The 27,797-nt window shown below is 50.4% G+C and overlaps 1 protein-coding gene across 1 annotated transcript in view; it reads right to left on the minus strand.

Annotated features, from left to right (window-relative positions):
• ACACB (acetyl-CoA carboxylase beta) overlaps positions 1-27,797 on the minus strand; it is a 74,945-nt gene that overhangs the window by 39,867 nt on the left and 7,281 nt on the right. The window contains exons 2-9 of the mRNA XM_054712462.1: positions 11,503-11,635; positions 9,224-9,362; positions 6,224-6,333; positions 5,910-5,991; positions 4,394-4,492; positions 2,988-3,097; positions 2,773-2,883; positions 42-251 (exon numbers count right to left, since the gene is read on the minus strand). Of these exons, the coding sequence (XP_054568437.1) occupies positions 42-251; positions 2,773-2,883; positions 2,988-3,097; positions 4,394-4,492; positions 5,910-5,991; positions 6,224-6,333; positions 9,224-9,362; positions 11,503-11,635 (994 nt within the window). The remainder of the gene's footprint in view (positions 1-41; positions 252-2,772; positions 2,884-2,987; positions 3,098-4,393; positions 4,493-5,909; positions 5,992-6,223; positions 6,334-9,223; positions 9,363-11,502; positions 11,636-27,797) is intronic.

Below are 27,797 nucleotides of genomic sequence, written 5' to 3' on the forward strand. Positions count from 1 at the left end.
CCCCCTGCGCTGCCCCCCACACCCAGCCCCGCAGAGCCCACCTGCTCCATGAACTCGAACACGACTGGGGTGGCGATGGTGGCGGGCGCCTCCTCGATGATCTTCTGATGGCGCCGCTGGATGGAGCAGTCCCGCCCGAACAGGGACACGGCGTTGCCGTACTGGTCGGCGAGGATCTGCACCTCCAGGTGCCGGGCGTGCTGGGCCAGCTTCATGAGGAAGACGGGGGAGCCCGGGATCTCGCTCTGCACCTGCGGGGAAGGCAGAGCCGCTGCAACAGGAAGTTCTCCGCAGAGACCAGAGCCGGCGGCAGTGACGTCCACGGTCCTCTAGTCTCGTGTAACGTGTTCAAGACATGACAGTCTCGGTGCTTTAAATCCAATGGTGTGAAAATACGTAACGTAGACAGTGAAATTTCCCCACAACCCCATCTCCTACAGATAATGTGCTGTTAAGAGTTGGGTACAATTTACAGTGGTTCTCAACCTTCCTAATGCCGCGGCCCTTTAATACAGTTCCTCATGTTGTGGTGACCCCCAACCATAAAATTATTTTCGTTGCTACTTCATAACTGTAATTTTGCTACTGTTATGAATCGTAATGTAAGTATCTGTGTTTTCCGATGGTCTTAGGCGACCCACAGGTTGAGAACCGCTGCTGTAGAGCCTAAGACCACCGGAAAACACAGATATTTACATTACGACTCATAACAGTAGCAAAATTACAGTTATGAAGTAGCAACGAAAATAATTTTATGGTTGGGGTCACCACAACATGAGGAACTGTATTAAAGGATCGCAGCATTAAAAAGGTTGAGAACCACTGGGTTAAGAGTTTCAGGTACTGTCAAGAGTTAAAGTGGTTGAGAATTAGTACTGCCGTGGTGTCTGATGGGTACTAACACTTACCAGGGTGATCACTTCATCAATCATATAAATGTCTAATGACTATGTTGTAACCTGAAACTAATACAATATTGTACACCAACTATAATTGAAAACATTTTAATTATTTTAAAAATGCCCTGGCCAGGGTGGCTCAGTTGGTTGGGCGTCTTCCGATGCACGGAAGGGTTGCCGGTTCAATTCCCGGAGGGGGCATATGGTCTGGGGGAGGGGTGTGTGTGCATCAATGTTTCACTCTCGTATCGATGTTTCTCTCTCTCTCCCTCCCTCTCTCTCTGATTAAATATAAATTAATTAATTGATATAAATATTTTTTTTTTAAGTTACTGGCTCTAGCCGGGTGGCTCCGCTGGTTGGAGCCTCGTCCTGTACACCAAAAGGGATTGGGTTCAATCCCAGCTCAGGGCGCGTTTGGGAGGCAACCGACTGGATGTTTCTCTCTCACATCAATGTTTCTCCCTCTCTCTCTCCCCCTTTTTCTCTCTCTAAAATCAATAAGAAACATATTCTCAGGTGAGAATTTAAAAAAAAAGAAGAAAAAAGAATGCCAGCATAATTTTTTAAACATTGTCAAAAATAGGCGTAATGTTTTAATAGTGGAAACCCAGCTATAATTAAGTAAATATACAATCACAGTTGACCCTTGAACAAATGAGGGGTTATGAGCACCAACCCCCACGCAGTCGAAAATCTGCTTAAAACTTTTGATTCCCCAACAATTTAACTACTAATAGCTTACTATTGATTTTACTGCTAACGTAAGTAGTCAATTAAACATGTATGTGTATATATTATGGTAGTAAATGATACAATAGACTAGTATCTATATATTTTATGCATTCATGACATACTTTTTATTCATTTTTCAATATTTCTAGGTTATACAGTTTGTCTATGAGATCTTTCAAGTTGTTGAAAATCTCCAAAAATTTTTTTAATGTAGTTACTGAAAAAAATCCATGTGTAATTCGACCCACACAGTTGAAACCCATGTTGTTCAGGTTCAACCATACAATTCCTGCAATAAAAAGGGACCATCTAGAACAGGGGTCGGCAAACCGCAGCTTGCGAGCCACATGCGGCTCTTTGGCCTCTTGAGTGTTCTAACGCCACTTCTTCAAAATAGACTCGCCCAGGCCGAAAACCGACTTCTGTGCATGGGCCATGAAGTTTCAATCGCACTGTACATGCGAGCCCACATGTGGTATTTTGTGGAAGAACCACACTCAAGGGGCCAAAGAGCCGCATGTGGCTCGCGAGCCGCGGTTTGCTGACCACTGATCTAGAAACATTAAAAAATACCAAGACTGCTACAATTTACAAAACATCCCCTCTCTTGATAGACAAATACAGTCAGAAACAGATATTCTGACCCTGCATGCCTGAAGCTGTTTACACACACACTGACTCATGGACTTCAACATCCAGGGAAATGGTACAACGATGCACACGCACCAGGGACTTCTGAGTGACATGCACACATTTGCTTCGAAAGATGACACCGCATATTCCCCTGCTGCCCATGCCCTCACAGCGGTGACACATCATGCTCATAGGAAGAATCTGGCCTGACCGGCGTGGCTCAGGGGTTGAGCATCAACCTCTGTACCAGGAGGTCTCAGTTCGATTCTCGGTCAGGGCACATGCCCGTGTTGCGGGCTCGATCCCCAGTGTGGGGCCTAGTGGAGGCAGCCGGTCAATGATTCTCTCTCGTCACTGATGTTTCTCTCTCCCTCTCCCTCTCCTTTCCTCTCTGAAATCAATACAAACATATTTAAACCGTTTAACAAGAAGAAGAAAGAATCTGCTGACCAACACACGAATAGAGACCATTCCCAAAGACGAAAAACTCCACAGGCGCGCTCACCTGTCGGAACAGGATGGGGAAGTCCTCGGCACTCTCCGCCTTCCGGATCCCTTTCCCTCCGCCGCCTTCGGACGCTTTGATCATCAGCGGGAAACCAATTCTTTCTGCTGCCTGGGAGGCAGAGGACAGACAGCCCCCTTTAGAAGTTAGACGTGTCCACCGCCACCAGGACAGGGGGACGTCCCGGCACCCGGTCCCCCCAGGCTCCGGCTTACCTCCAAGCCCTCCTCTATGTCCTTCACACAGCCCTGGCTGTACACGTCTTCCGGGACGCTGATCCTCTTCCCCTCCTGCAGGCCATCCTCTGCCCACTCCACCGTCAGGCCTGGAGAGTCGAAAAGGAAGCGCAATTGTGCACGGACGGCAGGGGCACACACGACACAGAAACCGCGAGGCCCTGACTCGCCAGAGCTGCTCTAGGCCTGGCCCCCGGACCAGCGGGACACGGACACAGTCCTTCAGCTTAATTAACGAATGGCTTTTCGTTTTCTTAAGGACCGACTCAACCCTGAATGGGGAAATCAAGCTTAAGAAATTCAGACTGAGCCCTGGCCGGTTTGGCTCAGTGGACAGAGCATCGGCCTGCGGACTGAAGGGTCCCATGTTCAGTTTTGGTCAAGGCCACATACCAGGGTTGTAAGTTGGATCTCCAGCCCTGGTCGGGGCACAGGTGGGAGGCAACCATTCTTGGGTCTCTCTCACATTGATGTTTCTCTCTCTGTCTCTCCCCCTCCCTTCCACTCTCTCTAAAAATCAATTGAAACATATCCTCGGTTGAGGATTAAAAAACAACAAATTCAGACTGACTCTACCAAGAATGCCGCATTAACCTGAATCTTTAAAAAAAAATCCCAGTTCTACCCTATGGAGTCATTAATATGTGAATTTTCTAATACCCTGTGAAGATTTTAAAAAAAAAAAAAAACAACAAGAAAAAAACACTTCCCATCTCAAATTTAAAATTCAATCTTTAGAAGAAAAAATCAAATTGAATAGAAAAGTCCTAAGACTTTTTTCCTGTTTATTTTTATATAAAAATATATCTGAGAAACCCCACTATAAGAAATTTATCCTAAGGAAATGATTAAAATGTACATAGAGATTTAAACATGAGATGATCAAGCCTCCGTTGCTGTTAGTGGTTTTTAAGTTAGAACAAAATAAACTGGAAACAAGCTAAATGTATAACTAGAGAGGGCTGTTAAGTAAATCACGGCACCTCTGTATGACATAATCCTAGGCAGGCATCTTAAATGTTGCAAAGTATATTTACTGACATAGAAAGATTAGTGAGAAAAAAAATGATAAGTCCCAAACTAGCAAATGTCAGATCTCTGGGTTTTTTAAAGGACGTGCTTAGAGAAAAGGCTGGGAAGGTAGACAGATACCTAAAATGCAACAAGTGTTCAACACGGAGTCTTAGGATTATAAACGATTCCTATTTCTTTTCTGCATTTCTCATATTTATTTTCTAAGTTGTCTACAATGCAACTGTGCCACGTGTTCAATAGCTTTAAATTTTTAAATGAAAGAGTTAAAACGCACACCCTGTCACCCCCTCTGCTCACATGAGCAGCACTGGGCCGAGGAGTCCCCCCGTGTGAAGCTCGGGGTCCCTTACCGCTTCCGCTCCAGGGCAGTGTTGGAACCTGCAGCGTCTGGGCCACGATGGTGGAGGCGATCTTGTCTCCCAGGGCCCACATGGCCTCGCTGGGAGGGCCTGAGGGATGGGGGGTAAAGGGGCGGGGGACAGAACCGAGTCAGCCACAAGCCCCTCACCGCCGAGGGCTGACCGAGTGCTCAGGGAAAGAACAATACTCAGGGCCAAGCTCTCGAGGAGTTTAAGGTCAAGTCAAGGGAGCAAACTGTCTGTTCGTCTGCTACGTCATCACTCAACTTCCAGCACACGTGGACTGTGCGCCTGGTCTGAGCTGTAACCTACGCTACGGGGCACACACAAAATTCACTTTGGGGGGGCGGGGAGCCAAAAAGCGAGACCAAGAGGGCCAGCCAGCACCCAAAAAACTAGACCACGGGTGAGCGGACTTTTCCTATAATGAACCAGATGGGAAATATATGCAGCTGTGTGGGCCTGCTGCTCTCTGCCACTCATATGCAACTTTGCCAGTGTGGGTGAGAGCAGCCACGGGCAGTCCGTAAGTGAAGGAGCAGGGCCGTGTTTCAACAAAACTGTATTTACTAACGGCAGGCGGTGGGCCGGATTCGGCCTGCGAGCTGTATAGCTTGCCAGCTTGTGGGCTGGACCACCAGCCTCCAGAGAAGCTAAAGGAGAAGGAGAATCCTGGGTGACAGCCAATCAGAGACCATGGACAGAAAAAGCATCGTGGGCACAGGTCACCGGGCTGGGCTCTGGAACAGCAGGTGCTGATGTGCCCTGAGCTGCTTCACACATAAGTCTGTGTGGTGGCCCCAGAGGTAAGTGAATGCTGAATGATTCCCCTAGGCCAGTGGTCGGCAAACTCATGAGTCCACAGAGCCAAATATCAACAGTACAACGATTGACATTTCTTTGGAGAGCCAAATTTTTTAAACTTAAACTTCTTCTAACGCCACTTCTTCAAAATAAGACTCGCCCAGGCCGTGGTATTTTGTGGAAGAGCCACACTCAAGGGGCCAAAGAGCCGCATGTGGCTTGCGAGCCGCAGTTTGCCGACCATGGCCCTAAACCATGCGAGGATGTCAGCATAATTACACAGACTTTACAAATACAGCCACAGACAGACAGACAAGCATCGTTTTACCTAATAAAAAGCAGAGATGAGGGGCTCTGGTCCCAAGGGGCTAAGGCATTCCAAAGGCCTGAGAACAGCCCCCCAAAAGGTGTGGCCTTATAAAAAATGTCACCTCCAAACCTAGTGATAAATCTGAACACGGCTGGCACCTCAGTACCAACAGGAACACGAGCAGAGGTCAGCTTGCCCCAGCATCATTCCACTGTGGAAACCATGGTAACGGCTCCATTTCCCTGGGCCCACCAACCTACCCAGGCTTGCTCCTAACCATGAGTATGTGGGTGGAAATACTGAACTGACCCCCCACCTTACAGGGCTGCACGTGAGGAGAATCGGACCCGTCAACGCCCCAATCCCCCCGTATCGGCAGGAGACACACTCTACCTAAGAAAGCAATCTCGTCCTTGCACAGGAGCTCCGGAAGTTTGGGGTTTTCGGAAGCATGGCCCCAGCCAGCCCACACCGCCTGCAAACACAGAGGCAAGAACGGAGATCTTCCTTCACAACCAGCCCCCCACTCCTCCCCCTCCCCCCACCCCCGCCCATCGCACACCGAGAGCTCCTTGCTGGGTCACACCAGCCCTGGATTTCAGAGTCTCTAGGACCCGGCTCCTCTGCCCCTTCTGAGGGCAGAATCCAGCTGCCCCGGGGCCCAGGGCATCACCCCCGGGGGCAGACTGGGGTGCCGTCCAACCTACCTGCACGGGGATCCTCTTGGCGATGTCCACGATCAGCTCCACGTTGGCGTAGTTGTTGTTGTTGGGCCCCCCCGGGACGGGGACATACTGGTCTGCCATCTTGATATACTCTGGAGTGAACGGGAGAGAAGAGGAAGAAGAGCAGAGAGGCTGGAGTCGGCCGTGGAAAATCTGCAAGACGCACCCACGTACGGCCGATGAAAGCATAACCAGGACGAGTCTAGGGCGACACCGGACAGACGCGTGTGATAATCAGAAGAAAACTGAACATGACTTTCTCTATGTAAAAATAGATGTGTTTAGCCCGGCCGGTGTGGCTCGGAGCATCGACCTATGAACCGGGTTCGATTCCCGGTCAGGGCACAGGCCCGGGTTGCGGGCTCGCCCCCCAGTGGGGGCTGTGCAGCAGGCAGCCGATGGACGATTCTCTCTCATCATCAACGTTTCTCTCTCTCTCCCTCTCCTTTCCTCTCTGAATAAAAAATATATATATATATATATATATATATATATATATATATATATATATATATAATATGTGTGTGTGGGAACAACAAAAAGAAAGAAGCAAGTTATCAAGTAGTGAGATTAGAGGTAGGGTTTTATTTCAAACTCCTAAACTCCTATCTTTGCATTGTTTTCCCATGAAAGAATACAATGTTTGCATATCCTCCAGTGAAGGTTAAAAAAAAATAAAAAGATATAATGGGTGCTTCTAATCATGGCAAAAAACAAACATAAAATGGACCTTCTTGCTCCTGTTGGGAGTGTGCAGGCCAGTCGCGATAAGTCTATTCTTACTGTTGCGAAACAGAGCTCCAGATCTCTCCCAGCTCACCCATTTAACACTGTGCCCTGAAACAACACCCCTACCCCTCCCCTGCCCTGGCGGCCACCATTCTCCTTTCTGGCTCTAAGATTTCGACCTCTGTCTGGACCTCACGTAAGTGGAATCAGACGGCGTTTGTCTTTCTGGGACGGGTTTATTTCCCTTAGCATCATGTCCTCAAGTCTCATCCATGGGATAGGAAGTCAGTGTTTTATTTTAACATATTCGTGCCCTTTAAGCCACACGTTCCACTCCAAGGAAGAGGTCCTAAAACAAGCCGCTGAGGAGGTGCCAGAGATCATGAAGTGGGGAGTCAGACAAGCCCCCTCCTCACCGAGTTTCTCTCTCCTGTGGGAGGAGATGGACAAGCAAACAAACAGGCCTGGGCTCTGCCATGCGCAGGGAGGAGAGGAGACCGGAAGGAAGGTTGGGCTGGGAGGGGTGAGGCCTGCTGTGCAATGTGTTTCAGGGAAAAACAGTCAGAAAAGGGTCCAGCACACCCCAGGGCTCTGCGATAGGAAGCAGCAAGGCTTGTCCAGGAACTGAGGAGGCCAGAGCGACTGGGACCCAGGGAGGAAGGGCGAGAGGCATGCGATGGCACCAGGAGGCCAGCAGGAGTTGAGGCCAACAGGGTCTGGGACTTCAGCCTGAGCATGATGGGAAACCTCATGGGATAAGGCTGTGGACTCAGACAGCCCTGCGCTCCAGCCTTGTCATGTCAAAGAAATAATGTGTGGCCCTGGCCGGTGTTGCTCAGTGGTTAGAGGGTCAGCCCATGCACCCAAGGATCAAGGGTTCAGTTCCTGGTCAAGGGCATGTTACCTGGGTTGCAGGTTCATGCCCCGCCCCCTGTTGGGGTGCGTTTGGGAGGGATCCAGTCTATGTGTCTCTCTCACATAGATGTTTCTTTCTCTCTCTCTCTCTCCCCACCCCTCCCTGCCTTCCACTCTCCCTGAAAAGCAATGGGGGAAAATATTCTCAGGTAAGGATTAACAAAAATAAATAAAATATGATAATAATAACCGGAGCCACTTTAAAAATGGAACCAGAGCTGCCAAGCAAGAGGAACTGCCTTTCACATCTTCTGCCTCAAATCTTTGGAATGTTGAAAAGGGCAAAATAACCTTTGGACTGGGCCCAGGACAACACTGTGCTGCAAAAAAGAAACTGTTTGCAAAGATAACAAGAAAGCGGTTATTATGACTACGAACTGAAGATTAAAAACATGGTTTAGAATTAATATCACTATAGAATCTGCACCAATTGAAATGTAGTTATTCCCCTCCCCTTTCTCATAACTACCCCCTTGCTTTTGTATCCTAATCCGAACACTATTTGGGCTTCAGTCTGAATCAATGCATCCGAAATAGCTATTCTTAGAGGTCTCACACGCATTTTGCCTCTCCTTTTGAAAACGAATAGTCGCATAGTCACATGCCATTTGTATGACCCTGGGCAAGTGATTTATGTCCCCATGCCTCAACTGTCTCACCTATAAAAGGGAGCCAACATCAAACCTGTCCTCTCCATTCCTTGTGAGTTAAAAGGAGGCTGCATCGTGCAGGGCAGAGCCTGGGGCCTGTGCCCAAGGTGGGGAGGTGGGGTTCAGGGGACAGGACTGAGGTGGCTGGTGCTCAGGACAGCACTGCAGCCTCTGGAGCATTTCAGGAGGGGCCACAGGACCTGAGCTGTGTTTTTAAAAGGTCAGTTTGCCGCTGTGAGGAGAAGAGTCTGTAAACGGGTTGTTCTGGGGAAAAAGCCAATTGTCCAATACGAACACTAGTAGAATGATCTAGGCTAGTAGACAGAAAGACAGTAAATGAATAGGCAAATGGAAGAACAGATAATTGAAATACAGTGATCCATCTGCAAGAAAACACATCTGGAGGGAGACACAGCAATCTGTGGCCACATGGACAGCGCTCACAGATGGGAATCCGCTTTGCATGTGAGCCATTTGCACTTTTTTCAAGACACAAGAGGTCATTCTTGTTGTCAGCAGACATTTTAATTAAATGAAGAAGAAAAGACAAATAACTGCAGGCTCAGGAGAGAGACAGCCTGCAAGTCTGTTTGGGGTCCAGAATGGACTTGCCCGGGTAGGTGCAGGTGAGGGCAGGTAAGGACAGGGCATGGCGGGGTGGGAGGGGTGGGAGTGAAGGCCCAAATACCTGCGTTGGCCTTGAGGTCCTCTGGAGTCACCATGACTACAAACCGGATGGCCCGCTCGTTTCGGAACATCTCGTAGGCCCACCTGCGGATGGAGCGCATGCACTTCACGGCGGCGATGCCGTTGTTGGCGATGAGCACCTGGACAAGGAAACGGAGGAAGGGACTAGAGCTTCACATCTACCTGCAATGGAGGCTGCGTGCCACCCTGGGGTCCATCTCATGGCTACAGAGGCTCCTGGAGTATCTGGAGCACACAGCCCCGCACAGAGAAGGTGCTCTAAGTCTGAATGAATGGATAAACAGATGGATGGATGGATGGATGGATGGATGGATGGATGGATGGATGGATGGATGGCCAGATGGATGGATGGGTGGGTAGATGGATGGATGACTGGATAGATGGGTGAATGGATAGGTGGATGGATGGATGGATGGATGGATGGATGGATGGATGGATGGATGACTGGATGGATGGATGGATGGATGGATGGATGGATGGATGGATGGATGGATGGATGGATGGATGGATGACTGGATGGATGGATGGATGAATGGATAGATGGATGGATGACTGGATGGATGGGTGGATGGATGGATGACTGGATAGATGGATAGATGGATGGATGGGTGGGTGGATGGATGGATGACTGGATGGATGGATGGATGGATGGATGGATGGATGGATGGATCACTGGATGGATGGATAGATGGATGGATGACTAGATGGATAGATGGATGGATGATTGGAAGGAAGGAAGGAAGGAAGGAAGGAAGGAAGGAAGGATGGATGGATGGATGGATGGATGGATGGATGGATGGGTGGATGGATGACTGGATGGATGGATGGATGGATGGATGAATGGATGGATAGATGATTAATGGTTGGATGGATGAATAAATGATTTTGATGCCTGTTTGGCGCCATCGTGGTCACTAAACATTTTTTGAGTGTTTGGGATGTACTAAGCTACAGTACAATGTATTTCATTTCATCTTCGCAACAGCCCTTTGAAAGAGATTGTATTATTATCCCTATTTGGGGGTGAAGACATTAAAATTCAGAGGAGTTAAGGCACTTGCCCAAGGTCACACAGCTAGTTAGTGGCAGAGCTGGGACCCGAGCCCTCCTCAGTCTGGCCTGAGCTCTGAACTCCACTCCCCACCATGCTGCCTCTGCATGCTGAAGGATAAAGGGCCCCGATTTGGTAAGGAAAGGCAGTAATGCTGGCTGTCCCCAGCAATAAGAGCGCAACAGAACGGGTCCTGGTTTCAATTCTTGTTTTTATCACGAACTTGCTGTGTGGCATTAGACAGTTCCTAAAACAATTAGGCACCTGGCTTCAAAGACCTGACTGACAAGAGCAAATCCATACAGGGGTGGGCAAAAGTAGGTTTACAGCAGTTTGTGAAACACAGTCTATTCTCATGTTATTATTTCTGTATTACTATATTATTTATTTTTATTACTATTAACTTATTTTTGCCCGCCCCTGTATTTTAAGGCCCTTACATCTCTGATTGATCTTCACAACAGCCCTGAGACACAAATCTCGTTAGAGAAGTGAGCGGTGACTGCCTCTATTTTATAGAAGGGGAAACTGAGCCCCGATGCCAGACCCCATGAGTGGCCACAGCAGACAGACCCCAGAGCTCCTGCCCCAGGTTCAACGCTCTTTCTCCCCTTTGAAAAATGGCAAGTTTGCCCTGGCCGGTGTGGCTCAGGGGTTAGAGTGTTGGCCCATGCACCAAAGATCGGGGCGCGTGCGAGAGGCAACCAATCTATGTATGCTCTCACGTTGATGTTACTCTCTTTCTCTCCTACCCCCTTTCCACTCCCTAAAAAAATCAATGGAAAAAATATCCTCGGGTGAGAATTAACAAAACAAAAAAAAGGGGCAAATGTTAGCTGTTTCCTTTCGTCACTGTCATTCTCGCCCAGGGGTCTCCTCTCCTCTGAGGGGGCTGTAGGCCCTGGGAGGGCAGGGCTGGGCTTTATACTTCCCTCCCAATAACCCGGAAGGCAGCCCCTTGCCAGAGGCACTTCGGGGTCCTTTGCGAAGCCCCGATCTTCCTCAGAGGCCTCAGTCTCCTCCTCTGTGAAAGGGGTCCACGCCCCTGCTGCTTCACCTGCTGCGAAAAGCTCATGATCCCAGCACCCAGCACGTGCTCACCAAGGGCTGGCCCGCACCCTTTCTCTGCGGCGTGAGCACCCCGTCTGAAGCTGATTCTCCACCCCACCCTGCCTGGCCTCGCCCAGAGCACGGGACCCCATCTGTACCTTCTCAATGACCCGGTCCCCCCCAAAGCGCATGACAAACTCGGCTGGCGAAGCCACGGTGAAGTCTCTGTGCACGTCCACCCTCTTGTGTTCTCGGCCCCTCTTCACCAGGTGGAGTCCAGACATGCTGGGCCTGCGGAGGGAACAGGGCAGGCACGCGTGAGCAAGGGCGCCTGGGGTGCCAGGGAGGAAGCCGGGTGCCCAGCACCCATAAAACCAAGGTCCACACGGAGAAGCATTCATTTCCCAGGGAGACTCAGGAAGAGGCCAGCACACGAACAAAGCGGCAGCCGTCCCCAGACCCACCCCGGGCTGTACGTTTACATTTTTCATCTGAAATTAATATTCAGATGAAAATGATATGCCCGTCGTTTAGGAACTCAACACTAAGCAGCTTGGAAGAGGGGTGCAAGCGTTATGATCGGGGAGGGAGGATCACATCCTAATACTTGAGACGTGTTCAACTGCAGGGATAACGTTCATGCACTTTTTCTGGGTGTACCAACATTTTAAAACTGAAAACAAAAAAATGTATAATAAAAAGGTAGGGGTTGCTTGCCCCACCCCCTCCAGATCCCGCCAGCAGAGGAATCGCTGCTCCATGGCATTTCCGCACCTCCGGCGTTCCGAACAACGTGTGTGCCACCTCGTGAGTCACCCCTCTGGGCCGCCACCGGTGGCCCTCCTACCCTGAGCGACGAGGAATCAATGCTCTTACGTGGCCACCCCGTCCACTGCCCTCCTCCCGGCCTCTCCCTAGGGCCCAACGAGATTCACGTTCAGTGTTTTTGAGAGTCCGAGATCGTGCCCTAAACGGTTTGGCTCGGTGGATAGAGCGTCGGCCTGCGGACTGAAGGGTCCCAGGTTCGATTCCGGTCAAGGGCATGTACCTTGGATGCAGGCACATCCCCAGTGGGGGGTGTGCAGGAGGCAGCTGATCGATGTTTCTCTCTCATCGATGTTTCTAACTCTCTATCCTTCTCCCTTCCTCTTTGTAAAAAATCAATAAAATACATATTTTTAAAAAGTCTGAGATTGTTGTCCACAGGTGAGGGTTGGGTTAGACTAGATTTTCCTTCCTTTACTTTTTTTTTTTTTTTCCTGGAGTGAACGATTTTTTTTCATTGACTTGTTTTCCTTGCGCCGTTGCTAATTCCTCCCATTCCTTCTCACAGTTTCCCGCTAACGTCAGATAGCTGATCCTCTCCACTGGGGACACCCTTCCTGGAGGCCTCCCCTCTCCTCCCATCTCGACTGGCTGTTCTCCGGGCCCCTGCACAGCTGTCACTCTGGGCCTTCCCTCTGCTGACGCCCTTCCATTCTCGTTGCCTTTCCCTGAGATCTGCTCCCTAATTTGGGGGACCCGGTGGCTCCCTCTACCTTGGTGACCTCCCTTGTTTGGCTAGGGCATGTCCTCTAGTAGCTTCATCCAGTTAAAAGGAGGGCACAGTGGCCGGGCGCGTGACGATGCCCGCCCCCCCCCCCCCCCCCCCACATGCCTGTCCTGCTTCTGGCTGCTCGGGCTCCCTCGTCACTGTCATCCCAGAGTCGCCTGGATTCTAACGTGGATCTGTTTCCTGTCTCCAGCGGCGTGGCTCTTCTTCGGTTTTCTCTCTTGTTTCCGTGGGAGACATCCTTGAGTAGCTGTCTAAGATAAGGTCTTCAGGGAGGTAAATGTTTTGCAGCCAGCCATGTTCTAGAACTGTCTTCTGCCCTCACCGCTGACCCTCTGGGCCGGCCGTACGCGGAATTCTAGAAGGGAAAACCTTCTCCTCCGGAGTGCTGGACGCCTGGTGCCATTGTGTCGTGGCTTCCGAGGATGCTAGTGCCAGAGCCATCCTGGCCCTTGACACTTGGTGGGTGACCTGTTTCTTTCCTATCCAGAAGCTTAAGGGAACGTCTCTGTCCTCTGTCCTCGCCGTCTCACAGCGATAAGCTCAGCTGTGTGTCTGCTCCCAACATTGAGGCTGAGGATCTGCTGGGCTCCTTCAATGTGGACACTCACATCCGGGACTTTGTCTTCAGATATTTTCCCCGATGATTTCCCTGCCTCCTTTTCCTCTGCTCTTTCCCGAAGCCCTAAGACTTGGATGTAGAAATTCCTGACCTGGCCCACCAGCGCACATATTTCTCCCTCTCCTGCTTTCTATCCCTTTTCTTCTACTTCCTGGGCAATGCCTTCCGCCTTCCCTTCTAACCGTTCCGGGGAGTTTTTCACTTCTGCTATCGTGCGCTTACCGCCCGAGAGCCTGGCTGTGTCGGGCCTGCAAAGGTTCCTTTTTGTGCATCCTGCGTGCGACGTCCTCGCCAACCTCGGTGAGAGGATTAACGGCAGCCTTTTCAAGTTCTCTTCTCCTGGTACGAGATTCCTGTTTCTTCCAAGCGTCCTGTGTCCCTTTGTTTGTTTGGGGCCCGCCTTCCTATTAGAAACTGCACCCGAATGTTAGGTGACTTCTTCAGGGCCAGGAGCAGGGACGAAAGGGCTGACGACAAGAGCTGAGAATGTGGTGCGGCCACTGGACCCTGAGCTCCACTCTGGGAGGTCTGTGTTTTGATACCCCAAGTATCTCTCTTTTTTTTTTCTTTTAAAATCTCAAGTGCTCCACAGAATAACAGTTTTGTAGTTGTTGTTGTTGTTGTTAATCCTTACCAAAAGATATTTTTCCATTGATTTTTAGAGAAAGTGGAAGGGGGAGAGAGAGAGAGAGAAACATCGATGTGAGAGAGACACATCAATTGGCTGCCTCCCACACGAGCCTAGACCAGGGCCGGGGATCGAGCCTGCAACTGAGGTACGTTGACCAGAATCGAACCCGGGACCCTTCAGGCCACAGGCTGACGCTCTATCCGCTGAATCAAACTGGCTGGAGCCCCCAGTATCTATAGAGTCGTCCTCCCTCGCTGGCTCAGTTTTCCCCTGGAGGAAGTGCCTGGGTCTCCTGCACGGAGGAAAGGTTGGCAGGGGAGAAGGGGGAACTGTTGGGACAGGTTTGGGGGGGAAGCGCAAGTTTCAGGATTCAACACCTACAAAGACCCTTATCCTCCTGCCAGGAATACAGGCCCCACACCCCCAGGGTGCCCGTCAGTCCCCGGGCCCTAGACCATCGGCCTTTCCCTCTCAGAGAGCAAACCTCCTGCCTCCTATTGGAGTAGAACTGGGCAGCCCCCGGCCACAAGGAGCAGGAGAAGGGGGGGCAGCTCCGGGGGCTCTCAGCCTTCCGCGCTGCTGCTTTGTGCCTCAGCCCAATTGGTTCTGCTGAGCCAGTTCCCACTTGCCCATCCGCTTCCCAACCCCCCAAAGGTTGCTCGTCTCCCCTCCTGTTCTCCCGGGTTTGGTGGGCTGCTATCTCTTTTTTTTGGAAAATCTCTTTGCTGTCCTTTGGGGGGACTTTGACAGGAGCAGAATCGAAAAGGAATATTCAGTCCACTCTCTTCAACCAGACAAAGGAGCCGCCGCCTGCCAGGAATTAGGTTAGAGGTTAACCACCCAGACGTGTGTCCAGAGACCGTCACCAGCACCTGGGGCTGAGTGGGTTTGGGGGGCCGAGAGTGTGGGTGAGAAGCGGATGGATTATAAGAACACCGCCAGCACGCCCTGTCTATGATGAGGCAAATCAGCAAGTCAGGAAAAAGGAATTCCATTTAATGGATGAGGAAACTGAGGCCCAGCCAGGCAAAGGGGGTGGCCCAGCAAGTCGCTGGGCCTGGGGCTCTTCCCATCACACCAGAAAGCAGGGTGTGGGCATTTTCTGCTATCAAGTCTCCGAGTCCAGTAGTTTCCCATGAGAAAAAACCTCCTCTACAAACCTGCAGTCTGTCCACCCTCCCCCCCCCCCCACCCCCCCAGTGGCGCCACCAAAGTCTCCGCCTATCAGAGATCAGGAAACAGACTTCTGGGCCAGGGGAACAAAGGAGAAATGGCTCTTCCTCCCAGGATCACGCCACGCCTTCCCTCCCCCCTTTACTTCCCCTAGGCCCGTGGTCGGCAAACTGCGGCTCGCGAGCCACATGCGGCTCTCTGGCCCCTTGAGTGTGGCTCTTCCACAAAATACCACGGCCTGGGCGAGTCTGTTTTGAAGAAGTGGCGTTAGAAGAAGTTTAAGTTTAAAAAATTTGGCTCTCCAAAGAAATTTCAATTGTTGTCCTGTTGATATTTGGCTCTGTTGACGAATGCGTTTGCCGACCACTGCCCTAGGCGGTACCTTTGCCTTCCCCTCTTCCTAAGCTCCGAGGGCCCTTCTTCTGCCTCCATAACTTGTTTCCTGAGCCCACGCAGCCCCGCTGGCTCACTTCTGCTACCGCTGTAACGTTCTAAACAAACTTCCTCTTCTAATTTGAAAAAGAAAAACAAAAAGAGAAATGAAGGACGGAAACCCATCGTGTCTAGATGCCACTGTACGCTACGTGCTTTACGTTCAGACTGTCTCTGTTCTGCTGCGATGTCTGAATGAATGAATGAATGAATGAATGAATGAACGAACGAGGGAATGAACAGACGGGTCCCGGCCCTCGCGATGGAGTGAGTGCCTCTGGTCAAGTGGCAGCAGCTTTTCTTCTAAAACCTCCCAGGACTGACCCGCTGCGATGCACTGGGATTTAGGAAAGGGCTTTGGAAGGTCGATAGCATCTTGCCATGTGAACGGTGCTTTTATCATAATTACATTTCGTTAACCAGTTTGCTTTTTTAAAAAACTGATTTGAGCCCCAGCCGGTCTGGCTCAGTGGATAGAGCGTCGGCCTGCGAACTGAAAGGTCCCAGGTTCTGGGACTAAATTATGGGTGGTTTCTGATCTCTTCTCTTTGCCTGTGTTTGTTAGCTTTTCTGCAATGGTGTATTATTTTCAATGAGAGAAAAAAGCTATTCGTTTTGTAATAGAGACGCTGAAAGCCGTGGCTACTCCGGTATCCACCGAGTAAGGCACTCAGCTTCCTTATCTTTAAAATGAGGGTAAGACCACGGGCCTCACTGGGCAGTGAGGGTCAATAAGTTAATACGTAGGAAGTAAAAGCTGGCGCCTGGTACACCGTAGTCTCCATATGACTGTATCAGTGCAGTGATGCCGAGAGGATGAAGCAGCTAATCCCCCGACCTCACCAGGAAACGCATCAGGACCCCCTCTGCCCAGGCCTGCTCCCCATGGTCCTCTCTTCCCACTTGGTCCACAGCCTTGATCCTTTGGCTTCAGAAAGTCTGAAACAGCCCTAGCTGGTTGCTCAGTGGTTAGAGCAGTGGTCGGCAAACTCATTAGTCAACAGAGCCAAATATCAGCAGTACAACGATTGAAATTTCTTTTGAGAGCCAAATTTTTTAAACTTAAACTTCTTCTAATGCCACTTCTTTAAAATAGACTCGCCCAGGCCGTGGTATTTTGTGGAAGAGCCACACTCAAGGGGCCAAAGAGCCGCATGTGGCTCACGAGCCGCAGTTTGCCGACCACGGGGTTAGAGCATCAGCCTGCAGACTGAAGGGTCCCAGATTCCATTCTGGCCAAGGGCATATGCCTGGGTTGCAGGCTTGATCCCCAGTAGGGGGCGTGCAGGAGGCAGTCAATCAATGATTCTCTCATCACTGATGTTTCTATCTCTCCCTCTCTCCTCTCTGAAATCAATAAAAATGTATTTTTTTAAAAAAAAAAAAAAAAGGAAGTCTGAAACATCCCACTCCAGGGCACACAAACATTTAAACTCCAGCAATTTGGCCCTGGTCGGGGAGCTCAGTTGGTTAGAGCGTCGTTCCAATACACCAAGGTTGCGGGTTCGATCCCCGGTCAGGGCACGTACAAGAATCAACAACGAATGCATAAATAAGTGGAACAATAAAAATCAATGTTTCTCCCTTTCCTCTCTATCTAAAATCAATTAATTAATTAACTTTAAAAAAAATAACCCTAGCAATGTGACCTAAAGTGCAACAAAGAAAACCTCCCTTGTCAGAAAAGCCACGGTGCGGCCTGGAGACAACCCCTCACGAGCAGCATTGTGACCTCAGAGCCGGTGGCCGAGCCCCTCCATCCGCTGGGTCCCAAGCCCCTCGCAGCAAAGGGGGCCGGGGAGCGCACACGAGTGGCCGGCGTGGCTTTTGAAGGCCCCGTCCCTAGGCCGGCGGCTATTTTTATTTGTTTTGGACAAAGCTGGAGGCCAGCCGCCATGGGCTCTGGAGGGCTGACCTTCGGGCTGGCGTTTGGCAAGTGCGGAAGGTGACATATTCCATGGTAACTCTGGAAATGGCTGCAGGTGCCGTCAACGACGCGACAGAGCTGTCAGCCAAGCACCGAACACTGTCAGCTGCCGGGGCGCACGACCAGGGCGAACCGCATCGGGAGGGAGGGGACAGCAGTCTCCCGTCACCTGGGATCAGCACGGGGGCCTCTCCCTGAATCCCCACCGCCATCATCTCCTGCTCAGGATGAGGAAGCCGAGGCTCAGAGAGGCCGCTGACCTCAGGTTCCAATGCGACGCCACCTGGCCCTCAGAATCCAATGCTGAGCAGAAAGCTGGCTGAGATCAATGGAAATACCTCTATTGTCTGGACTTTAAACAACAAGCACTGCCCAGCCAGTGTGGCTCAGTGGTTTAGCATCCTCCCATGAACCAGGAGGTCTCGGTTTGATTCCCGGTCACATGTCCAGGTTGCAGGCTCAAGACTCAGTGGGGGGGCGTGCAGGAGGCAGCCAATCAATGATCCTCTCTCATCATTGATGTTTCTATCTCTCCCTCTCCCTTCTTCTCCTTGAAATCAATAAAAGCATATTTAAAAAAACACACAAGCACATATGGTTGAGAGGTACTCAACTGGGGCCAATTTTGCTCTCCAGGGACACACAGCAATGTCTGCAGGCATGTTCCACTGTCACAACTTGGGGGCTGCTACAGGCATCCAGTGGGCAGAGGCAGAAAGACATCTAGGGGTGTCTTTCAACATCCTGCGAAGCATAGGACAGCCCCCACACAAAGAATTACAGGGCCCCCAAATTCAATAGTCTGCAGTGAGGAACCTGGGCGCCCAGAGCCATCCTCCCGGCTGAGTCTAGAATCTGCTGCGTATGGCCTGTGTGATCTTGGGAAGGTTACTTCAATCCTCTGTGTCTGTTCCCTCAGAGGATGACAATATTCAACAATATTAACAGCATCTGCCTCATCGAGTGAGCGTGTGTGCCCAGGGCTCATGGCCTGCAGTAAAGAGCTTTGCCTCAGGCGCCTCTCTGCAGGGCAGCCATTATCAAAGCCCCAGGATGGCCCTGGCCCGGTAGCGCCGTTGGTTAGTGTCGTCCTGATAAGCCAAGGTTGCTAGTTCGATCCCCAGTCAGGGCATACACAAGAAGCAACCAATGAAAGGGAGAGAGAGACAGAGAGAGAGACAGAGGGAGAGAGGGAGAGGGAGAGAGAGAAACATCCATCTCCCAACGGGGAGTCAAACCCACAGCCTGGGTACGTGCCACGACTGGGAATCGAACCTGCAACCTTTTTGGTGAATGGGACAATGCTCCAACCAAGCGAGCTACCCGGTCAGGGCTGGTTTTTACATTTTTTTAATGTTTGAGGAAGAACTGTATTTGGGGACACATAAAAATTACATGAAATTCAAATTCCAGCCCTGGCCGGTTTGGCTCAGTGGATAGAGCGTCGGCCTGCGGACTGAAGGGTCCCAGGTTCGATTCCGGTCAAGGGCATGTACCTTGGATTGCGGGCACATCCCCAGTAGGGGGTGCACAGGAGATGGCTGATCGAAGTTTCTCTCTCATGGATGTTTCTGACTCTCTATCCCTCTCCCTTCCTCTCTGTAAAAAATCAATAAAATATATTTAAAAATAAAAAACACAAATTCCATTGTCCATAAATAAAGTGTGCTTGGGATACAGGCAGGCCCGTTCGATTACGTATTACCTATGGCTGCTGTGCAGTCAACAGCAGGCCTGAGTGGCTGTGACACACACCATGTGGCCACGAAGCCGACAGTGCTTACTCCCCGGCCCTTCATGAAAACAGGTTGCCAAGTCTGAGTTAGGCGGTGGTTTTCAGCCATCATAGGAGAAGCTTTAAAAACACACACACACACACACACCAACCCTCAGGTCCTCAGACAGCCCAGCCTAGTCCTGATCAGCTGAGCCCAGTCCTGAAGGGCAGAGCCAAGCGCTGAAGAGCCGAACCCAGACCCGAACAGCCGAAGCCAGTCCCGAAGGGGGGGGAACCTCTCTCCCAAGAGCGCAGCCTCCCCCCCAAGCAATGCTCTTCTCCCAGCAGGCCCCAAGGAGCCAGCCTCGGTGGGTCCGAGTGATTCCCACAGGCTCCGCTCCCTGCAGAGTCAGCAGCCCTTCCGACCTCGGGCTCCCAGGCCAAGGATGCTCACTGAAGGGTCTTTCCTTCGAGGCAGTCTTGTGGAGCCCGGGGCTTCCCCTTGAGGGTCAATTTGATTTCAATGGACTTAGCCCGGAGTAGCCCAGCCACGGCCTAACATCCGAATCCAGTCCCCAAGTGCTGACACTAGTACCAAAGAGCCGAGCCGAGCCCGGAAGAGAGGAGAAGCTTTAAAAAGAACTGATGCGCCCTGGCTGGTTTGGCTCAGTGGATAGAGCGTCGGCCTGCGGACTGAAGGGTCCCAGGTTCCATTCCGGTCAAGGGCATGTACCTTGGTTGCGGGCACATCCCCAGTGGGGCGTGTGCAGGAGGCGGCTGATCGATGTTTCTCTCTCATCGATGTTTCTAGCTCTCGCTCCCTCTCCCTTCCTCTCTGTAAAAAAATCAATAAAAAATATATATATATTTTTAAAAGTACTGATGAAAAAAAAAAAGTACTGATGCTTGGGACAATTTATTGGACTACTTGGACTACTGTAATTAATCGGCATGCGGGGCGGGGGGGTAAGGGGTCGGCATCATTTAAAAGTCCCCCCTGGAAATTCTAATGCACGGACAGAGGTGGGCACCACCGACAGATCCACAACCAGCATTGCCACACAGACGGCTGGCCTTGGTTCTGAGCAGAATTCCCACGGCAGGGATGTCACCCTTCGGGGGTCATGGGGCATTGTGGGACTCACTGAAGACCAGATTCTCCCGCCTTGCCCTCCCCAACTTGATTTCATCCCGTTCAACTCAAGTCTCCCCCAAGAAGCCCTCCTCCAACCACTCTGCCCCACATGCATTTCTCCATTCTCCGAACTCCGGCCCTGTTGGCACCGAGAGGGATGCTGGGAAGCATTTGGAATCTTGCCTTCTTACTACTTCTGGCTCCTCCACAGAGGGTCCAGCCTTCGAGACAGGATCCCAGCGGCCTCCTCACTCCACAGACCTCTTTCACAACCCAAGTGTCGTTACGGCTATCAGTTGTGCAAATGTGTATGCTGACCTGGGACAGCGCTTAAGGCCAGCACCTCCCACGGCCTGGCATCAGGCACAGTGCCCGGGTCTAGCGCTGCACAGTCTCAAGAATCCTGGAAAGGCCTATGAGAATTAGCACCGTTGACAGATGAGGAAACTGAGGTTCAGAGGGTGGACGGCATTCGCTCAACATCACACAGCTCAGTGGCAGAGTGGGCTGTCTAATTCCATCTTTTCAGCACCTCTTAAGCTAAGAGAAGTAACCCAATAAAGCATTTTCATATTAGAAATATGGTAACTACATGGCCAAATTTGCAGGGACGATTCCAATTTCTTTTTTTTTTTTTTTTGTCTTCCATCATTTTTTTTTTCTTTATTGATTAAGGTATTACATATGTGTCCTTATCCCCCCACTGCCCTCCCACCCCACCCCCCGATTCCAATTTCTTACACATTTATTCTTTTGGATTAACGTGGTTTATGAAAGGTATGTTTTGGGATTAAAGTGCACAATTCAATGTGATTCAACACTTGCCTGGCCTAGTGGCTCAGTTAGTAGGAGCATCATCCCGTGCACCAAAAGGTTCCGGGTTCATTTTCTAGTCAGGGCACGTACCAGATAGATCCCTGGTCAGGGTGTGTGCAGGAGGCAACTGATGGATGTTTCTTTCTCTCTCTCATCCATCTCCTCCCTCTCTCTCTCTAAAATCAGCAGACATATCCTTGGGTGAGGATTAAAATAAACAAGTAAAAAATAAATGTGATTCAATACTTATATGTAAAATTTTGAAGTGAATAGCTTTATAGATTAAAAAAAAAAGTCTCCTTTGTAGGTCACGTGGCCTGCTCTGGGTGTTTTTACCAAAGGATTTCATTCGGGGCTCCAAATGTGGAAGAAATGTGACCTCCGTGCTCAACACAAGATTCAGTGCATGAGCAAGATCGAACTGTTCTCCCTGCCCCTCTGCAGGCCCTTTGCTCAGACACACCCTCAGCACCCCCAGGAGGGTCCCCTGAAGGCAGATGTTAGCCTCCTCTTTGCAAGGACCAAACAGCCACAAGGTCAGCCTCCCTCCTGGCGGCTGACCAAGTCTGGGGCACGTCTCTTGCCTTTTCTGAATGCCCATCAAAGGAATTAAACCACCGCGGAGTTCCCTCCAGCTTCAGGAGTCCTCACTCCCTGGCATGCTCATGAGCCACAGTGACTAGTTCTCTACTAAGTCCTTTAATCTTCTGGCTAGTCCAACGTTAGGAAAGGACTCTATTTCTGAAGTGGTCCTCTTAAAGCAGCAGAAACCGGCTGCCTATAGAGAGCCCTTTGGGCAGCAGACTGAGTGTGAATCTTAGTTATGTTCTCTTTGGCACTGAGAGTCTCAGTTTCCTCATCTATAAAATGGGGATGAGCCCTGGCCAGTGTGGCTCCGTTGGTTTGAGGGTCGTCTTGTGCACCAAAAGGTCACTGGTTCGACTCGTGGTCAGGGCACATACCCAGGTTGGAGGTTCGATCCCAGTTGGGGTGGGTGCAGGAAGCAACCGATGTTTCTCTCTCTCTAAAATCAATAAAAACAAACAAAAATAAATAAATAAAATAAAATCAATAAAAACATATTAAAAATAAAATGGGGGTCCAAGCCAGTCTGGATCAGTGGATGGAGCGTCAGCCTGCAGACTGAAGGATCCCGGGTTCAATTCCAGTTAGGGGCACATGCCTGGGTTGTGGGCTCGATCCCCAGTAGGGGGCATACAGGAAGCATAAAGAAACCATCATTGATGGTTTCTATCTCTCCCTCTTCCTTTCTCTCTGAAGTCAATAAAAATATATTTAAAAACAATAAAAAATAAAAATAAAATGGGGATGACAGCAACCACTTAGCGCCCCCTGGTGGTGGTGAAAAGAGGGCATGAGAACACACCTAACAAAACGTTGGGCCTGGCAAGTTGAAAGCACATGACGAATGATAGCAATTATCACAGTTGCAGCACATGGGCCTTGAACACATCCAGCTCCCCCACTAGCTCCACCGCAGAGGTCATGTTTTTCAAGCATCTTAAAGAAATAATATGAACCCAGTAAAAAGCGTGATGTAGAACAAAGGTTGGTAACTATTTTCTGTAAAGGACAACATGGTAAATACTCTAGGACTAGGTGGTATGGCCCGGTCTTTGTCCCACTACTGAACTCTGCCCTTGACTTTTCAAAGCAGCAGCCATAGACAACGTATAAACAATGAGCATGGCTGTGTTCCAATAAAACTTTATCTGTAGACACTGAAAGTTAAATTTCAGGTCATTTTTACGTCACCAAATAGTATTCTTCTTTTGATTTTTTTTTTTTTAACCATGCTTTACTGACAAAACCATACAAAATTGGGCTGCGGCCGCAGTAAGCTGAGCCAGTGGTAGAATACTTAATGTCGAGTGAAAAGGCAACTGTATGCTTCGAGTTCATACATTAAAACACACCTGCCCGGGGGGAAAAAGGCTGTATGGACGGATACACAGCAACTATTAACCAACATGGGGGGGGAGAGGGGAGGTTGGGAATGGGTGATGTTTGTTCCTCCTTCCTGCTTACCTATAACTGTCTGAATTTTCAACAACAAACGTAGCATCACGTTGGTAATTTTATAAAATGAAGGAAAAAAAAAATCTAGGAGGCGGGGCTAGGAAGCACTCAAGGCACAGACATGCCTACACTAACCTGCTCAGAAAATGACCTTAAAGGTGATGCCTACTCAAATGCACGCTGATTCTCCCCGGACCTGACAACCACGAGGTTTCAAAGAGACCTGCCTTCTACGACCACCCCCTTTATCAAGGCGAAGCGGGAGGCAGAGGGGGGAAGCGGGGCCCCCCGCCGGCAGGTCAACCTTGAGGCACCTGTGCGGACCTGCGTGCCCTCCTCCGAACAACAACGTCACCGCCGACTCCGGCCTCCTCTCCCGCCGCCGCGGCCGGCCAGCGCGTTTGCAAGGCGGGCGCAAGTGGGCAGGAAGATAACGGTCATTAAAGCGGCAGGCTTACTTACTTTACTTGGCGGTCGGGGAAACAGACCTTGCACTTGGCCGGGCTCATGTTGACCGCCCCGCCGGCCGACCCCACCGGGCGCCTGCCGGGATGCGGAGCATGTGTCCCCTTAGCCCCCTGCAGCCGACCCGGGGTCCGGGGCCCAGCGGGGCGGCCGGGTCGCGGCCGGGAGGCGGAGGGGCGGTCCTAGCGCCTCTGGGGCCGGGTGGGGCGGCAGCCTGCAGGCGGCCGGCTCCGCGCGGCGCTTCCTCCATCCCGGAATGCCTCCTGCGCGTAAGGGTCCGGCCCACACCCCGCCCTTTGCCCCGCCCCCGAACGGGCCCCGCCTCCCGGGAAGGCCCCGCCCCCGGAACCTCCAATCTGGGAGCCACAGCTGACCTTGGGCTGGGGCGGCAGCTGCCGGAGAGAAAAGACGTCTTGGTTAATTGCCTCCCCAGCTCCCCTGACTGCCCTAGAAGGAAGAGGCCTAGGATGGCCTCCCCCTACGGATTGACAGCTGCAAAAAACTCGCAGTCAATGTGCTTGAAGACACATACAGCAGGGAAGCGGTGGAAAATGTGGGTTATCTGAAATGTGAGTCAGCTGTCACCACGTGCCTGGGAAAAGCCCTTGTACTCAAGTCAACTTTTGGCTTCCAAGTTCCTGATTTTGCTTATTCTTCCGCCTCTGCTTCCACGGACTTTTTTGCTCCGGGCCCCGCCTCTCCGAAGGGGGCTTTCTGAGCGCATACTGTAAACCATCTGGGTCCCCTTCTGAACTGAGGGCCTCCTGCCCGGCTGGCATGGCTCAGTGGTTGAGCCTCGACCTATGCCCCAGGAGGTCACGGTTCGATTCCCGGTCAGGGCACATGCCCGGGTTGTGGGCTCGATCCCCCAGTGTGGGGCGTGCAGGAAGCAGCCAATCAATGATCCTCTCTCACCATTGATGTTCCCTCTCTGAAATCAATTAATAAAAATATATTGAAAATAAAGTGAGGGCCTACTAGACCCGGGAGACCCCAGACAACCTGAGCCCTTAAATAAGGCCCTTTCTGGTCAGATGAACATTTAGTGGGTGCTTTTTAGTGCCCTTGTCCTACCGTTTTTGTTCTCATAATGCAGAGATAAATGTTGCCCAAGGTGACAGCTGGTGACTTGAACCCAGGCAGAATGAATGAATGAATGAATGCTTCTCCAAGTAGTCAGAATAAATAAAAAGAATCCAAAACATTGCCTAGAAAATACTGCACCAATAATTAGTGTAGCCTATGTTCATGGCAAACAGAAACAAAACCCAAAAAATCATGTGTTTGCAAATGATTCCCTTCAAAAAACACAGCCAGGGCCACACCTGCGGGGGCACCATCTACATGAGCATCAAAGGCCCAGTGACCGCCCCGAGGAGGTGCATTAGCAGCCCTGCCTGAGGGCACGGGTTAGTTGTACTTGAACCATATAGTAAATAACGTTTCAACAAAAGGTTAAGAAATAGGCCCTGGCAGGGTAGCTCAGTTGGTTAAGAACATCGTCCCGATACACCAAGGTTCCATCCGGGTTGGACCCCTGGTCAGGGCACATACAAGAATCAACCAATTAATTCATAAATAAGTGGAACTAATCGATGTTTCTCTCTCTCTCTCTCTCTCTTCTTTCTCTCTCTCTCTCCCTCTCCCTCTTCTTTCCTCTCTCTAAAATCAACCAATAAAATAATAATTAAAAAACCCCAATAGGTAAAAAAATAAATAACACAGGTGAACAAAATTCTCAGTTCTTCAGAGTTTCTTTCTGGCCTTACCTTCAATCCCTCCAAAAAAAACAAAACAAAACACACACCTTAAGCTGATTTTTTTAAAACTTTCAAACTAAAACCTAAAAGTATTCACCACCATCACCTGCCCCCCAATGACCCAAATTTAAATGTAACCACCTCAAAATTATGAAAACAATTAAAATCAGGAAGTAAAGGTATTTCAGAACACCCTACCCGACCCACAGTCAGTCCGGATCACGCCGGCAAGAACTCTCAGCTGGTTACTTCCATTGCTCCGGATTTTTATTCTCTATGGACAAAACCCCAACACCCGCTGAACACTGTGGGATATTCTAACGTCTCTGCTCACCCGCCCTAACACACGGGGCTTTGCCCAGGGCTCTCAAAGAGGGGTTTCACTTAGGTGGCTGGGCTTTGCCTGTCATCAGAGGGATGACGACTTGGGTTTGTCTCTGCTGCGTGATTAGCGAATAGAAGATGAGAAGGAGAGAATAAGAGGCACCCCTATACACACCACCATTATACCGACATCAGTACTTGTGATTTTCTTTTCTTTTCTTTTTTAAAATATATTTTATTGATTTTTTACAGAGAGGAAGAGAGAGGGATAGAGAGTTAGAAACATCGATGAGAGAGAAACATCGATCAGCTGCCTCCTGCACACCCCCCACTGGGGATGTGCCCGCAACCAAGGTACATGCCCTTGACCGGAATTTAACCCAGGACCCTTCAGTCCGCAGGCCGACGCTCTATCCACTGAGCCAAACCGGTTTCAGCAGTACTTGTGATTGTCAATGAAACGGTTCACATTTGGCTGTGCTTGCGATCTCATGCTGTATGCCCTTCTCCCCAGACTTATCAGAGGCTAAATTTAAGTTGTTGATATTGCAGAAAGCCCAGATTGGTGACAGCACACACACACACACACACACACACACATGCACGCAGAAAATGCACATGCAACTGGCTAGCGGCAGGTGCAAAGGCACGCTCAATGACTGCCCTCTGGCCTATCCCTGCTCGCTGTGTGACCCTGAGCAAACCCGTTCTCTCCACTTCCTCTTCCGGAAAATCATGGGCATAATATGCACTTTGGTGAAAAAATAAAATAAAAAAATAATCCCATTTAATATATGATGGGGGAAATATTACAGAAAAGCATAGAGCGAAAGTGAAAGATTTTTTTTCTAAAACAGGATGCTGATGCTTAAGGGAAAGGGGAAAAAATAACATGTTTGGTACTCTGTACCCTGTATTGATTATTGATAGAATAGCCAACCTCCCCCGGACCTCAACATTCATTCCACAAATAGAACAAGGAAAAGACAGGGATCCCCTTGATCCCGGGCTCCCAGAGACTATCTTAGGTGCTAAAGAATCTTGAAAATGGGGGAGGAGAGGAAGGGGATCTGTCCGTCCCTCCCTAAAGTAACACATGAATAAATCAATTAAGGTGTCATAGAAAGATCCATTGCATTCCATTTAGAGATACAAATATGTATAGAGAGTTTAAAGTTGTATGAGCTGCTCACTACTCGGCACTGATGAGAAAGGGGTGGATGGCGACCGTGAAGAGGAGAGGCCTGGGGAGGCAGCTGCGAGCCCACCCTGGATACGATGCGGGATGAGGGGGGGCGATGCAAATCCCAGGGGTCCCTTTCCTTTCCCCTGCACCTTCACTCCCTGGCCGGGCTCCTTCCTTCATGTCCACACCCCACAGACCCTCACTGCACTCGCCTTCCCAGGGTCCGAGGTGCGCTTTGCAAATCTCTCAAACTCCCACGTGGAAGCGAGCATTGTGGGAAAAGGCAGAGCCAACCCCCGGCACCTGCGGGCCAGTTTGCATGTTAGCCTGTCTCAGGGACACTTCACCTGCTGTTTCAATCCCTCTTCCTCCTCCGCGGACACAGGTTGCCCTACCTTAACATCACAGTCCTGGTGAGGCGTGCGAACAGCCATGACCACAGGTAAGAACTTTGGAAGATGCCCATTCAACGGATGGCAACCGAGGCAGCCTGCGGCCATCCACGCCCGGCACTTCCTCCCGTGTGATCTCAACACACTTCCAAGGGAGACCTGGTCTTACCCTGCTTCGACAGAGAAGGGAATTGCAGCTCAGAGAGGTCATGGGACGGCTCTGAGATTTGAACCCAGATCTGTCTGCCTGCGGGTCCTGGGCCCTTACTATGACACTGTGC

This window comes from Eptesicus fuscus, chromosome 23 (assembly GCF_027574615.1).
Source record: "Eptesicus fuscus isolate TK198812 chromosome 23, DD_ASM_mEF_20220401, whole genome shotgun sequence".
NCBI classification, from domain to species: Eukaryota; Metazoa; Chordata; class Mammalia; order Chiroptera; family Vespertilionidae; genus Eptesicus; species Eptesicus fuscus.